General features: G+C 41.1%; 1 protein-coding gene across 10 annotated transcripts in view; it reads right to left on the bottom strand.

Moving 5' to 3' along the window:
• Positions 1 to 13,463, bottom strand: part of KALRN (kalirin RhoGEF kinase) — a 473,687-nt gene that overhangs the window by 119,142 nt on the left and 341,082 nt on the right. For all 10 annotated transcript variants that reach the window (XM_041406297.1, XM_041406207.1, XM_041406244.1 and 7 more), the window contains exons 31-33: positions 13,348 to 13,449; positions 12,519 to 12,661; positions 11,303 to 11,405 (exon numbers count right to left, since the gene is read on the bottom strand). In XM_041406297.1, coding sequence (XP_041262231.1) covers positions 11,303 to 11,405; positions 12,519 to 12,661; positions 13,348 to 13,449 — 348 coding nt within the window. The remainder of the gene's footprint in view (positions 1 to 11,302; positions 11,406 to 12,518; positions 12,662 to 13,347; positions 13,450 to 13,463) is intronic.

Genomic DNA, 13,463 nt, shown 5'->3' with positions numbered 1-13,463 from the left:
CAGAAAAGGGCTTGTGGAGTTGTGCCATGTTTCACACTCCTCTTTTTCTTGCCTGCACACATTTGAGGAAGGAGAGTTTGATTTGGATTGTTAGTGGGTTTTAAATTAATGCAAGACACAAACAGAAAAATAAAGTTGATCTGGACAACGACAGCACTTGGATCCTGGACACAGAGGCTTGGGGGAAGTTTTGGATGCCTCTCTCCCTTCTGTTAGCTGCCAGTAGCAAGGCATGCATGTGGTTTACAAGGTGGGGAGAATGCTGAATCCAAGGCAGGGAGGTGCCTTCCTGGGGCAGCCTGCAGCAAAAATACTTGGCTGGAGAATAAATACTGCCTCAGATCACTGAAAAGGTCGTGAGTTTGTGGACAAGCAGAAGAAACCAGAATAGCCCTTCCCGTAACTCAAAGCCTTTTCCTACCTACTTGACCTAGGGGTGAGAAGAAGAAAGAATCCCTTACTGGGATTTAAGCAGAAAAAGACAAAATAATGATTTATTGACTGGTGTGATCACTTCCTCCAGTCCCCTCACATGGAACATCTCCAGTACCCAGGAAAGCTTTCACCACCCTCAGCTACTTTGCCAGCTCTGTGCTTCCCTGTGGTTGCCCTCCATGTTCCATGCCTCCTTCTATTGCCTCCCAGTCCAGTACCTGTGTTCTTCTGATGCTTCATGGTCACAGCTCTGCTCAACCAGGCAACACACAAAGACTAAGGTTAATGAGTTAAAATCAGTTACCTCACTATCTGGCTGCTCCCTTTTACCCAAAATCAGGCATTCCACCTTGTATGAGGGCCATGCCACAGGAGAATGCATAAATGAGTTTTATAAAGTTTTATCTACATGTTTGGATGGAGAAACATTTACCAGCAGACAGCAAGGTGAACAAAGAAGTATGAGCTGAGGTGGTAGGTTGTGGGATTTTCTCAAGAACTGATGAGCTCTGGAGACACACAGTCTTGATGACTCCCCAGGAAAGGGTAAATTCAGCACACCAAGAGTCAGCCAAATCTGGATAAGGCCACCAGCACACACTAACATCACTCAGAGGCCAGGTGGCAATGGCTGCTGCTGCAGATGTACACTGAGTGAAAGCAGAGACCATTCATCAGAATTTCTGAACGCCCACCTAAAAGCTGCTACATGACTGAATTAATGGTGTTCATATAAATATTGTTTGTGAACTGTATTTTCCTGACTCGATCACCTTGATATGAAGAAAAAAGGAATTTATAACTGTTTCCTTTAGTCCCCCACCTTCACACACAGTTTTTTTCCAAATATCAAACCTCTTGCTAATATTACTTTGAACTTGAATGATCTCCAGCGTCCTCTAATGTTCTTGATCACTGAAGTTTAGTGTTGTTCAAAGGTCAGCTCCTAACACTAAGTTCTGATCTCACTTAAACTTTTCTTCATTTCTAGACAGTTACTCTGTGTTATCCCTATGTGCCCTTTATAGCTGGAACCATCTTGTTCCAAGGTTTTCTAAGTTTCTTGAACAAACCTGGCATCTCTAATAAGCATTAACCACACACGAATGATGAATTCTAAAATGAAAAAAAACCTATGCCAAAAAGAAAACATATTGTTCCTCCAGAGAGATATATTTTATATTGTACATCCAAATTAAACAAACACACTGTAATCACCAGAATGAAACCCCAGAAACAACTCAAAACAACAGCACAGGAAAAATAAACATGAACTCAAGCTCTTTGAAGAAGAGGAGGAGAACAATCAGATTTAGATGAGGAACAACTTCTTGCTTAATGACAACATTAGAAAGTCGAACTTGAGATGAAGTTAAAAAAAAGGATAAAAATACCCTTTTAAAAAACAAGTTCTGAATACTCTTTGCTCCTTTCTTTCCATGCCAAGTACTTTAGATGATCTAGTGGCCCAAGAATGGATACAGAGACAACCCCAGAATACTGATGGACGATTCCTATTCTATTTATGTCCTCATTTGGAGGGGACCCCATAATCTATCTACTTTTAATTAACTATTTTTTTTTCCTCGAATCAACAGACTAATTTGGAACACCAGCACAAGGCTGAGGCAGGAATGTCCCTTTTTTTTCCTGAGCAGGCTGGTTTCCAAAGTGGTGTTAGATTTTTGGGAAGGTGGGTCTGGGCAGGTGCTGTGTACCCCCATTAGAGGGGATGGTGCAGGTCAGTCCGTGGCAGCCTGAGGAGAGGAATCACCTCAGCAGTGTCACTCCAGGACTGGCATCCTCTGCTGTGCATGAGGTGAAGGACAAAGGTGAGAGAGGGAAGGAACACACTGTTAGTTTTGATAAGCAATAATGAGGAAGTGGCCTTTAATGACTTACAGTTCAGCTTGCACTCACATTAGCAGATATAGAGGAGGAAGGAACTCAGTCACTTGATCTCTTCAAATACATATGCTTTTTTTCTAATCATTTTTGCTAGGAAAAAAAATACTAATTTTGACTAATATGAATCAATTTGAACTGTTTCCCAATCAGTCAAAGACCAGTTCAGAGACAGAAACTCCTCTCCCACCTGAAATCCAACTCAATTTCTAATGCAAGGTAATTGGCAACAAATCTTGACATCTGACTCTTTGAAAATCACAGCACATTTATAAAAGTCAAACAACAGCTGGTCGCTCTGCAGAGCTGAAAAACAGAATATCCTTTAATTCTTCTGTGCAAATTAGTACTTGATCTTAATCCTTCTATTTGAAAATCACTGGGGTTGGTTGTGTCTTTGAAACAAAGATAGGGATTTTACTGTACTTCCTTCCTCCATAGTCTGTTTTGATTGCATCAGACTCTTTCACTTAAACATCCCCCTAACTTAAACATCCTCTTTCTTCACAGCAGGCATCAAAATATCTTTTTTTGTTGCTTGCTAAGTAATACAGATTTATTGATATGAAGCTTATTTTCTGTCATGTAAGACCATAGTGTTGTCCACAGCTGAGTTTCCAGCCATCTTTTAAAGGGCAGCACTTTCCACCTTATTCTATACATTTCAAAATTACAGCCATCCTGCCTAAGCAGAATCACATATGCTTCAGAAGTGTCTTGTGATTGAGAGATATGATATTTGCAGTGGATTTGGGATACTCATCATATGAACTGAGATTATATGATTATAAAAACTCTGACTGTGTGCCTTGCACCTCTCTGGGGAATGTGTCCATCAGCACATCAGTATAGAATCTGATTTTCACACTGCTGGCAGGAATAGAAAGGAGAGATCAAGTGGGTTACCACAGAAATTACATTTAAATACCCTCAACAGGAATGTGTTGATATTTGTATCTACAGTGTTCTCAGGAAACCTTCAGTCTGAAGGAGTTCCATACACTTGTTTTGTCATAATGGGACTTCACTTCTATTTTCAAATATTACTGATTTACTTATTTTCCAACAAAGGATGCATTAGATTTAAAAGACCTAAGAATAAGACTGAAAACATACCAAATGCTGATTGTTATGACCTAAATGCAAAAGTATGATTTATTTAAGTCAATAGCAAATGTTCTTTATGAAATGGATAGCAATAGGAATGAAAATGTACAAAACTATGCACTCTATAAAAGAAGTGGAGCATATTCTACCTGCCCTGGATGTAACTGCAAGTTCTGCATGGAGGAAAATGCTGAAAAGAAATCTTTGAAGAACCCCTGTCTGTGGGACTTCGCTTTCATGGACTTGCAGTTGAATCTGTTCTCAGCATCAGATCACCCAACTGAATTTGGATTCATATTTGCAGTTATTTATAGCCACAAAAAACCAAACCACCACCATTTATAGCCACAAAAAAACCAACCAAACTTTGGACAGGTGTTAAGAAAATATCTGCTGTTTCTTGCACAGGTCTGGAAATAAACTTGTGGGTACTGAGCAGTGACCCTGCACTAACCACTACAGGAATGGCTTTCTTTTGGGGAAAGAATTGTGTCCAAGAATTCTGAGAGCAGAGATCCCACTAAAGTTCAACAGCACTTTGAGAAATCCCAGCTGAAATATTTAAAATGCGTGGCAAATTTCATGCCTGCCTTTTATAAAGTTATTTCCTGGAAATATTACCCAATGAACAACGTGATTGCTATTTCCATGGGCACTGCAGATGTTTTGGCTTTGCTGTTATTTTCACAGTGTGAAACACTCAAATCTCTGGGAAATTTCTTGGTAAAATTCAACTACTAGATAAAAAAAAGGGGCCTTTGGGGAAACTCATCCATTGTCATCACCTCCTGGGTAGGTGTGTGGGAAATTGTCCAGCCATGCAGTACAAGAAAAAATGAATAAGGCTCCACTAGGAGCCACTGTGATTAGGACTTTCTCTAAAGTCCCCTGAATAATTACTATGAAGTTTGCAAGTGTTTCCAACAAGTGTTATATTTTAAGAGCAGCTGATCATATTTTATTTTGTTTTCCAAAAGAACCTTTTCCAAGAAGGTTCTGTGAAACAAGACAGCCTGTGCCTGGTGCTGCCTCCACCCTCAGCTGCAGCAAGAACTGGCTGGCTACGGAAAGCAAATGTCCTTACTGTCAGTAGCATTTGCACCTCTGACAGATTTCTTAGAGGCAAATCTCCTGATCACTTACCTGCTACATTTAGAAATGGGTGCCAGAAAAAATAGATGTAATTCAAGCCAGGATGAAACCTGGTGGAAAATCAAAGTTGGTAAGAGTTACTGTTTTGATTGTTTTGAAATCTGATTCCAGTCTGGGAAGACCAAAGTCCATTTTTTTTCGAAGTTCCCAGGAAAAAAAAGTGCCAAAGGCCCCAGAATTGTCCTGAGAGATCTGTGCTGTAGGCAGAAGCAGTATTAACACCTGAGCTGGAGATTCTTTGCTACATGGATTATAAATCACTAAGAAAAGATCTGCTCTGCCTGCAGATGGCAGGTGGGTAAATTCCTGTACAGCTCCAAGCCACAGTGCCCAGTGTACAGACAAATAAAGGCATTGTGAGATCTATCAGCCAAGTCCCCAGAGCAGAGATTAGATTATACCAAGGTAGAGCATAGGCCAAACACTGAGCAAAGAATGGCTGTAATTATTTGGATCCCCTCTGAGCTTCAGAGTTTTATGTGAGTGCTCATGAAAGTTTGCACAATTCAAAGTAGATGCAGCACTTCAGTCCAGACTTCCTTCATTTGGAAATCTAAAAATGTAGTTTATACCTTGCTTGCTTGAGTGTGTTACATTTCACTCCAAGAGCCTCAAGTTAATTTTCCAAAAGAGTGAAAAGCATCAAATTTAGAGAGACAAGTAGAGCTCTGCAAATCAAAAGCTGGACCATTTCATGATGTTGGCACTGCTGCATTTCCTGATAAGAAATACAGGAAGCAAAGGCAAAGTCCTTACTAATACTTAGGAAAGCGAGAAAAAAAGAAAAGTGCCACAGTAATATTACTGAACATCAACGATTAGAAAGGCAAGTTCATGCCAAATCAGGCATTGCCAGCAGAGATAAACCAGTCTCATTTTATCAGCTCCAAATGTCACTTCAATGACTTCAGTTTCAGGGAACCATTCGCAGTGAAAAAAAGATACATGCATTTGTGTATTTTTCTCAGAGAAGAGCTGAATTTACAGGGGTCCTAACCAAGATTCAGAGCCAGAACTGAGAGGCAGCCCCCCAAAGCCTAAGGAAATTTTAAGAAACTATCATTAGAGAGACAGAGAGATGTCAGCTCCTGGCTGACAATTTATTTCCTGGTAAGATAAACATTTTGCTACTACATGACAGTATCTTCAAAAGGGTTAACCACCTATAGCTAGTGAGCCCTCAAGAAGGCTAATTAAAGTGCCAAAATGTTTTATGTCAGATTTTCCTTTGATCACTATCATGTTTTCTCTTTTCCACAGGTGAGCGCAGTAGGAACTCAGTGTGAGAACTACTCTAATGCTAGGCAGCATCCAAGCAATAGAAATACATCCTCTGGGGCCATAATTCACTCCTCTTTATCATACATTCACAGGAAAAATTCACTTAACAGTCAGCAGTCATTTTCTGTTACATGAATTTAGTTTTACTTGTGGTCCCATAAATCACCAGTCCCTGCAAGAAAGCAGCACTCCAGACAGTACACTGAATTCTGGCATATTCTGCTGGGACAGTGGCAGAATAACCACAACAGTACTTACAAAAATGAGACCAAATCAGTCCTTTCCTTTGCTCTTTAGAAACTCACAGTTTAATGTAATCCAATTTGCTGAGAGTAAAATATCTTGGTTGGAGGAAGAAACCTCTTCAGGTCAATGCCTGGCAGATAAATTGATGGCACCTATCACAGTGCTCCAGAAAACAGGAAGACTTCTGAATACTCCTAATTCTGTATTTAAGTGACTCCCTGCTTCACCGCCCACTCCATATTCCCCTGATCCTGCTCACCCTTGTCTCTGCCACAGAGTTTACATTGCACCTTCCATCTTCTTTCCCATCAGCTGCAGCACACAGCAGCCACTAACCACAGCCAAAGAGATTTTTCCACTGACAGGTGTTTGCTGTTCAGGTCAGTCCCACTGCTCAGGAGCTGCACACACTCCAGTCCATGGTGACACGTGTTTTGGCCATACACAAGCACTGTTGGGGGTCAACATCCCCTATCCCTTGATACTCCCCCAGTATTGCAGTAGAAATATGTCTCTTACACTCAACACAGAGCTCGCCGGCAGTGAGCGAGTGCTTCCTGCTTCAGCAGCAATATCAAAGTTGTTTTACCTTGATAAGAAGCTTCTCAAGAAAAGAGAATATGCCCCTAAGTGACTTGTTCCAATAAGCCTTAATTCTAAAATCTCCCCTCTTGCACAAATTACCTTCAATTAGAAGAACGATTATTCCCAGATTTTATATAATGCCACCAATGTGGAAGAGGTCAAGATCTCAGTCTCATGGCTGCTGAAAGAAGAGCTGAGTACAGTATCTAATGGAAATGATAAAAGTGTATAATGTAGACTTATTTTTAGAGAGCAAAATGTTTTCAGTTCACATTTCAGAGCCCTTTTCCACGTCCAAAAACAACAGAAGGAAATGAGAACTGCTCTCCTCAGTATTCTGCAAAAGCCAACAAAAAGGAGGCCATTGGAAGCTGGGCCAGTATCACCAGAAACAGCTGTTTCACAAGCCAACAGCTCAATGGGCTTAACAAATGAGAATGCCCTGCATGGTAACATTTCCTTTATGCAATTCCCCACTGCTTTGAATCCAAATATAAAGACTGAAATCCTGTCTGCTGTGAATAGGGCAAGGATTTCTCTCAAAGGAGAGGATTTTAGATAGCAAGCTGAAGAGGGCTTACTGTATAGAACAAAAGCTGTCTTCTTTGCCTTTTGGAAAATGATCAAGAAATTTTGTGTAGTGGGTTACCTAGGACCTGACCTGGATGCTCAGTGGGAATTGCAATTACTGTAATAGTATTCATTATCTATTGATTCTTTAGCACTGAGTCTGTGTCATCAGCCCATCTCCCCCTCTCTATATAAAACTTACACAATCCAAATGACAATCCAAATAATTATTTTCCTGTATATGAAATATTTTAGATTATAGATTGCATGTAGAAGTATGGATTGCAAATGGAAAAAGAAACATTTTATATGTTCTCTCCTTCTTTCATTTTACAAAGGTACAGACCTCACTTGAAGGCTGTGTTTCTACTATATAGTATTTAATGAAATTAAATGTTTGAGCCTGCAGATAATCGATTTACTTATTTTTGACAGAGAAAGGCCCAAGGAAAGTAAAGATACTCATATTCAGATTTAAGAAGTTACTTAATCAGGTATTTAATTTAAACAGACCAGGACATTATTTTATTTTTTTTTTTAATCTGAAAAGTCTTTATGTATAATTACCTGACCACTGCCTGCAGTCAGGAAAGTCTGCACACTTCAAGGCTTAATAACACTTCTGGGGTCAGGCACATAACTCTGAATATTTTCAAAGCAGAGTCTGCCACCATAAAGGCTACAAAAACAGGTCTGAATTCAGGCCTGCATCATGTGTTGGCACAATGGAGGACAATGCTGTAATTAATGTACAAATGTAATGTTTGCAAGAATTTGTGTCTCCTCCTGCAAGTTCCTCATCCAAACAAGGGGGAAAAAGGAAAGGGCAATGTGCCATCAAATGTACTTTGTGATGGCATCCAACATGAGTGACAGAGCAGAACCAGGACTCAGCCCCTAGTTGAAGCGGTCTATCCTCTGCACCAAAGGATCCCCCTGATAAATGTTATGGCCACATTCACATGTCCTGAGAGAAAACAAATCCTTGCTGAATTTACAGTAAGGTTATTTCATTCCCAGTTAACAACAAAAAACCTTTTTGTCTTTTTAGGAGTTTGAAATGTGAAAGTAAAGCTTAGCTCCAGGGCTGTGCCGTGGTGAGAGGAAACAGAAATTGCTACTTACAACTCAGGAGGAGCTGACTCACAAATAAGTTGAAAGAAATACATATGACTTGAGGCATGAGGAGTGTTAAGCAGAAGTGCTACTTGAAATTGAGAGTCTTTGAGAAGTTGTGATTTTCTTTGTCTAAAATGTTGTTTGACGTTCTTGTCTGAGCATCCAACTAATGTGTTAGGCAATCTTCAGGCATAATAGCAAGGTTTAGGGAAAGGACAAAGTGTGTCAGCTAAATCTTTGAATGTTTTTGGCTTCAGAGAGTAATATCAACTCTTACATGTTACTTGAGAATTGCTTCTGGCATGGAGTTAATACATAGATGGTCCCAAGGCAGGAAGAATCTGCTGCCATCCTGGCGTGCTGCTGGCACTGCAAAGCTCTTGGCATGGGTTTGCAGATGAGGCTGCTGTGAACAGCCAGTTTCTAAAGTTGGGAGCTCATTCCACTGGCTCCTCTGGATGGAGATCTCACTGGGGCACACAGAGAAGTCACCTATGCAGGCTGCAGCTGCAAAGAGCTTCTTGGCTTGAATCTGAACTCATGGAATAAGTCTGCTGGCTATGCTGGAGTTAAACTGAATGCTGAACCCTGTACCCACTGGAGCTGCCATCAGCCCCACAGGAGTTAACTATAGCATGCATGCTACAGTGTGTGCATGAACTGTCAGCTCTGCCAAGAAAACCTGCCTGGAGAGCATGATATGGTCCTGCCTTCCAGTGCTGATAACTAGCACCCATCCATGTGAGAATATAAAACCTCCCAGTCCAATCACATTTCATTCCGACCATCCTATAAGAAAAACTCAACCACACACTGAAGGAAAAAGTCCCATGTGGTAAAATGTCACCATTAGGAGTCCTTTCAGAGCTTTGGATCTGCTGACAAGACAGTCCCTGCACAGCAGGTGACAGCAGGTAAGGCCGGTGTCTGAGCAGACACTGAACACGGGTGAGACTCTGCCAATTCAGCAGGAGGCAAGGCAGCTCAGCTTCATCTGCCACTAATCTGAGTAATATTGTGCAGAAAAAGTGGGAACTATGAAGAGATGCAGGGAGTTCATTCTCCTCGGAGCAAAGACATGATAATGCAGCACTCTAGGAGCTGAATTCTCCACAGTATTCTGGCATTAGCATCAGAGACAATAAGGAAACTGTTCAGCAAGAACTGCCTCTCGAGTTAAGGATGATACACTGCTACCTCAGGTTCAACAAAGCACATACAAGCAACCTTTAGTCTTAGCTGTACACTCAAATTTGTTTCTATTCATTAAATGCATAACAGGACACAAAACCACACAGCCTGAAGTCAGCAAGTGAACCTAACCACATAAAAAAAAGTTAAAAGCATGACACAACCCTTTCCCCAGTGGTAACAACTTTTTTCCTGTACGATCTTTTCTCAGTTTATCTCATACACATTTGCTGTTCAGTTCAAACAAGGCTCTGGATAGAAATTCCCATAAATATTTTCAGTCTTGCATCATAAAACCAAGTCCTGCCACGATGGGCTGTCTTTCAGGGTACACAGCCTGTGTTGGCACCATAGCCCTTGTATGCAGCTGCAGCATGCAACATGGAGCATCTCACCTAGACGTGGCCAGAATTCATGCAACCAAGACAAGGGGCTGGGAGGAACGAGCAAAGCTTAGGCGAGTGCTTAAAATTAAGCGTGAGCTCAAGTACTGCACTAAGTCAGGGCCTTTTAGCAGGAATGATAAATGTGAAAAACACAGAAAGTACGAAAAGTCCATGTGGATTGAAGACTTCTCAACATCGGGCAAAGTATTTGCATACATTACAGTGGCCTTTGGATTGTGAGGCTTAGTACTTTTCTAATGCAGATTATTGGACAAAAAAGTTAAATCATGGGGACATGCATTTAAGATGAATACAATAGATGGTCTTACAAAGATAATTTATTTGCAATTAACTTATATTTCTGAGTCCAGCTTTCAAAACAGTGTCTGCATTGAACCTTACCTGTGAACTTTACAACCAAAGTTTGGACTTTGATTTTGTGAAGACACCCTTCTACCTTGTCTGAGTGGCAGCATAATTAAAGCCCTGGCAAATATGTAAATCCATAAAGGCATGGAAGAATTCAGCTTTTTTCAAGTCACATGTGATTTCAAAACAATACATGAAGAGAATATGGGCATTCTCTCAGGGGATATGACAAACCCCATCAGTGTAGCTAAGGTAATTTTTAACTGCCCATTTTCTCCTACAATCAACTGCTAATTCAGCAGAAGAGCACAGCTGGAGGTGTCAGGGTGACAAATTCAAGTGAGGCATCCTAGTGGAGCTGGGGATCTGGACTCAGATTGTCTGACAAGTAAAATGACAAGTACATATGTGCTGACAGTGTGCAGCATTCCAACAGAATCTAGTGTGTCCCAGGGCCATCCATATGCTCCAGCATATGTCTGTGAGGAGAGGGGTCCAGAATCACAGTCTGGTAGGTCTCCCAGGCTCTCAAGATACCAGCCAGGATCCCAGTGCTGCTGCATTAATTAGTGTGTAAGTACCTGCATTCCCCCCAACAAACAACTGATTTCAGCTCAGAGGGAAATATGTGACATCACCAGCTGTTTGCTCGTTCACAAGCTGGATCTCACAGGACAAGATTTACTAGGCAAGACAAGGTTGCTCTGGGCTCTTCCTTCAGAGCCAGTTGAACCTCTGAACCACAAACAAACAGCAGTAACAGAGATGTTACTGTGTAGAGCAGTACTGACAAGCACACAGAAACAGACTGGGTTTTAACAACCTAGAGAAGGGGAATACAAGTTTCAGCTCACTCAGTAGAAGACAGGTTGCCTTCTTTTGCCTTCTACTCTGCTTTTCACTTACATTTTTCTGGGGACAATTATCTGCCAGGTATTTTCACATTTCAGTCCTACCTTATCACTGTCCACTGTGTTCTGTGATGTCCTGGAGGCAATGGAAATGGTGTCAGGTTGACTGCTGCCATCCCCTTGGCTGTCTGCATCATCTATCCCATCTCTGGAAGAGAGGTGATTGGGAAACAATGGCATTCCTTAACACACCACCAGTGAGCATAACATGAGAGGTGGAGTTGAGAAGTGCTGAGTCAGCAGGACAGAGCTGGATTGTGCTAAAATTACCCCTCCGAGGCAGCCCATGATGTTATAGAGCTATTGCAATTTAGAATGATGTCACTCTCAGCTGTGGGGTTTGGATTTGCACATAATCACAACATTTGTTTCAATTTCTTCAGGAATTTAATGCTCAGCCATAAAGATGCTATCCAAATATAGATAAAGATATAGAGCCCTACCTATTTACCTCTTCCCTTTGGCTGTACAGATAAAATTGTCATAAGTGTTTATTGATCTTTCAAAGTAAATACTTAAATAATACAAAATATATACTCAGGGACAAAAAAAAAAAAAAAAATGTCTCCATCCTGTACAAGAAAAAATTTGTATGTTCTTAGAGGAAATGTCTGGATCTCTGCTTTGCTACAGGTCTCCTGAGTGACTTGGTTATTTATGCTTTGATGTCTCTATAACACAGCCTGAAGTAAAAGAGGGATAAAATTTGATGAGGAAATGAAGATGCTCAAATTACAGCTGGCTTTTGGGAATGCCACAACAGGAAAAGGACAATTCATTATCTATAATTTAATCCAGGATCAAACAAGTTGACAAAAATATTTGCTATTACTTGACAGGCTGAAACAAGTTTGTACTAGATGATGAAATACAGATTATTCACTATATAGTCTTCAATATATTGTTAGGGTCAACTATGATTTTGATTGCCAAACAAGGAAAAAACCTGCCAAACAAGGAAAAAAGTCTGGTTTCACTCAAATGCGAAGAAGTAAAATCTACTTTAGGAAAGAACTATAACCTTGCACTCATAAGAATTTTTACTGTTTCTCTCTATACTTTGGAGCATAAAATGAAAGCTCTTTGTATGTATATCATAAAAAATATTTCTAGCTACCTTTGCCAAGACAACATAAAAAAGCAGAGACAATGAAAACTGCTTTGCCTACAGTAAAAAACAGTAAAAAGTTGAAAGACACCACATTGCTGTGGGTTGAGAGCACACTAGTGATTTCATGTTGTGGGGAATGACTGAAGTTACCTTCTGCTGTTGTTTCTCTGCTTTGCTGGTGTCTTGGGGAGCTGAATGGGCTCTTTCAGAGCTCCTTTCAGATGAATGATCCTTTCTTGAATAACTTCCCGGATATTTTTGATCCATTCCTGTTTCGTTTCAATACTGGATGCCTAAAGTTTCACAAGGCAGAAAGATAGAGACTTTATCATGTTCTCACCTCCTGTGTAGAGGAGACATGGCCAGCTGATGAATGTCATGATTAACTGTTTGTCCTCTCTGCTGCACTGCAGCAGCTGCTGGAGCACCTGGTAACCCCAGGGAACTGAGAGCATTCTGACCAGACCTACTTGGCAGCAACAGCAAAGCAGCTAAACTCTGGATAAATACATTTAATGCTAGCAACACAGCATGCTCTGCAGAGGGGAAACAGGTTATCTGTGCACAGCTGGGAATTCCTTAGACAAAACAAGTATAACACCGATTCTTCAGCAGAGACTCTCTCGACAGAACAGACTGTCAGCTCTGGAGGTCTGTGGAAGTGGTTGGCTGTTGATAAGCCAGTGGCAAAGGACTAAGAGAATTACACCTCCCAGCCAAATGGCCTGAGACCTGCCCTGCGTCAGTGAGCAGCTGCTCAACCCAGGCTGCAGGAGGAGATGCAATTCCAGCAAGGCTCACAACTTCCCAATTGCTACTGAGGCCTTAAAGCTCAGCTGCTCCTGATGCAGGCATGACCCACAGGCAGATAGGAAAGCCATGTGAACATGAGGAGGGAAGAAACAGACCTTTCATTTAGGGCTCCCAAGGCCTGAACTAGAAGTGCTAAAGGCAAAGAAAACAAACAGAAAAGACTTACTTTCAGCACAGTTTTATTGTCTGAGGATGGTGTTCGTCCAGACCACAAAGCAAATTTGCAGGGATCTCCTTCAACATGTTCAGTCACTCCCAGTTCTGAGGTCTAGTGTGGAGGAG

Source organism: Onychostruthus taczanowskii, unplaced genomic scaffold (assembly GCF_017590055.1).
Source record: "Onychostruthus taczanowskii isolate IOZ18803 unplaced genomic scaffold, ASM1759005v1 scaffold10, whole genome shotgun sequence".
Taxonomy (NCBI): Eukaryota; Metazoa; Chordata; class Aves; order Passeriformes; family Passeridae; genus Onychostruthus; species Onychostruthus taczanowskii.
This window is presented reverse-complemented; position numbering and strand designations above follow the sequence as displayed.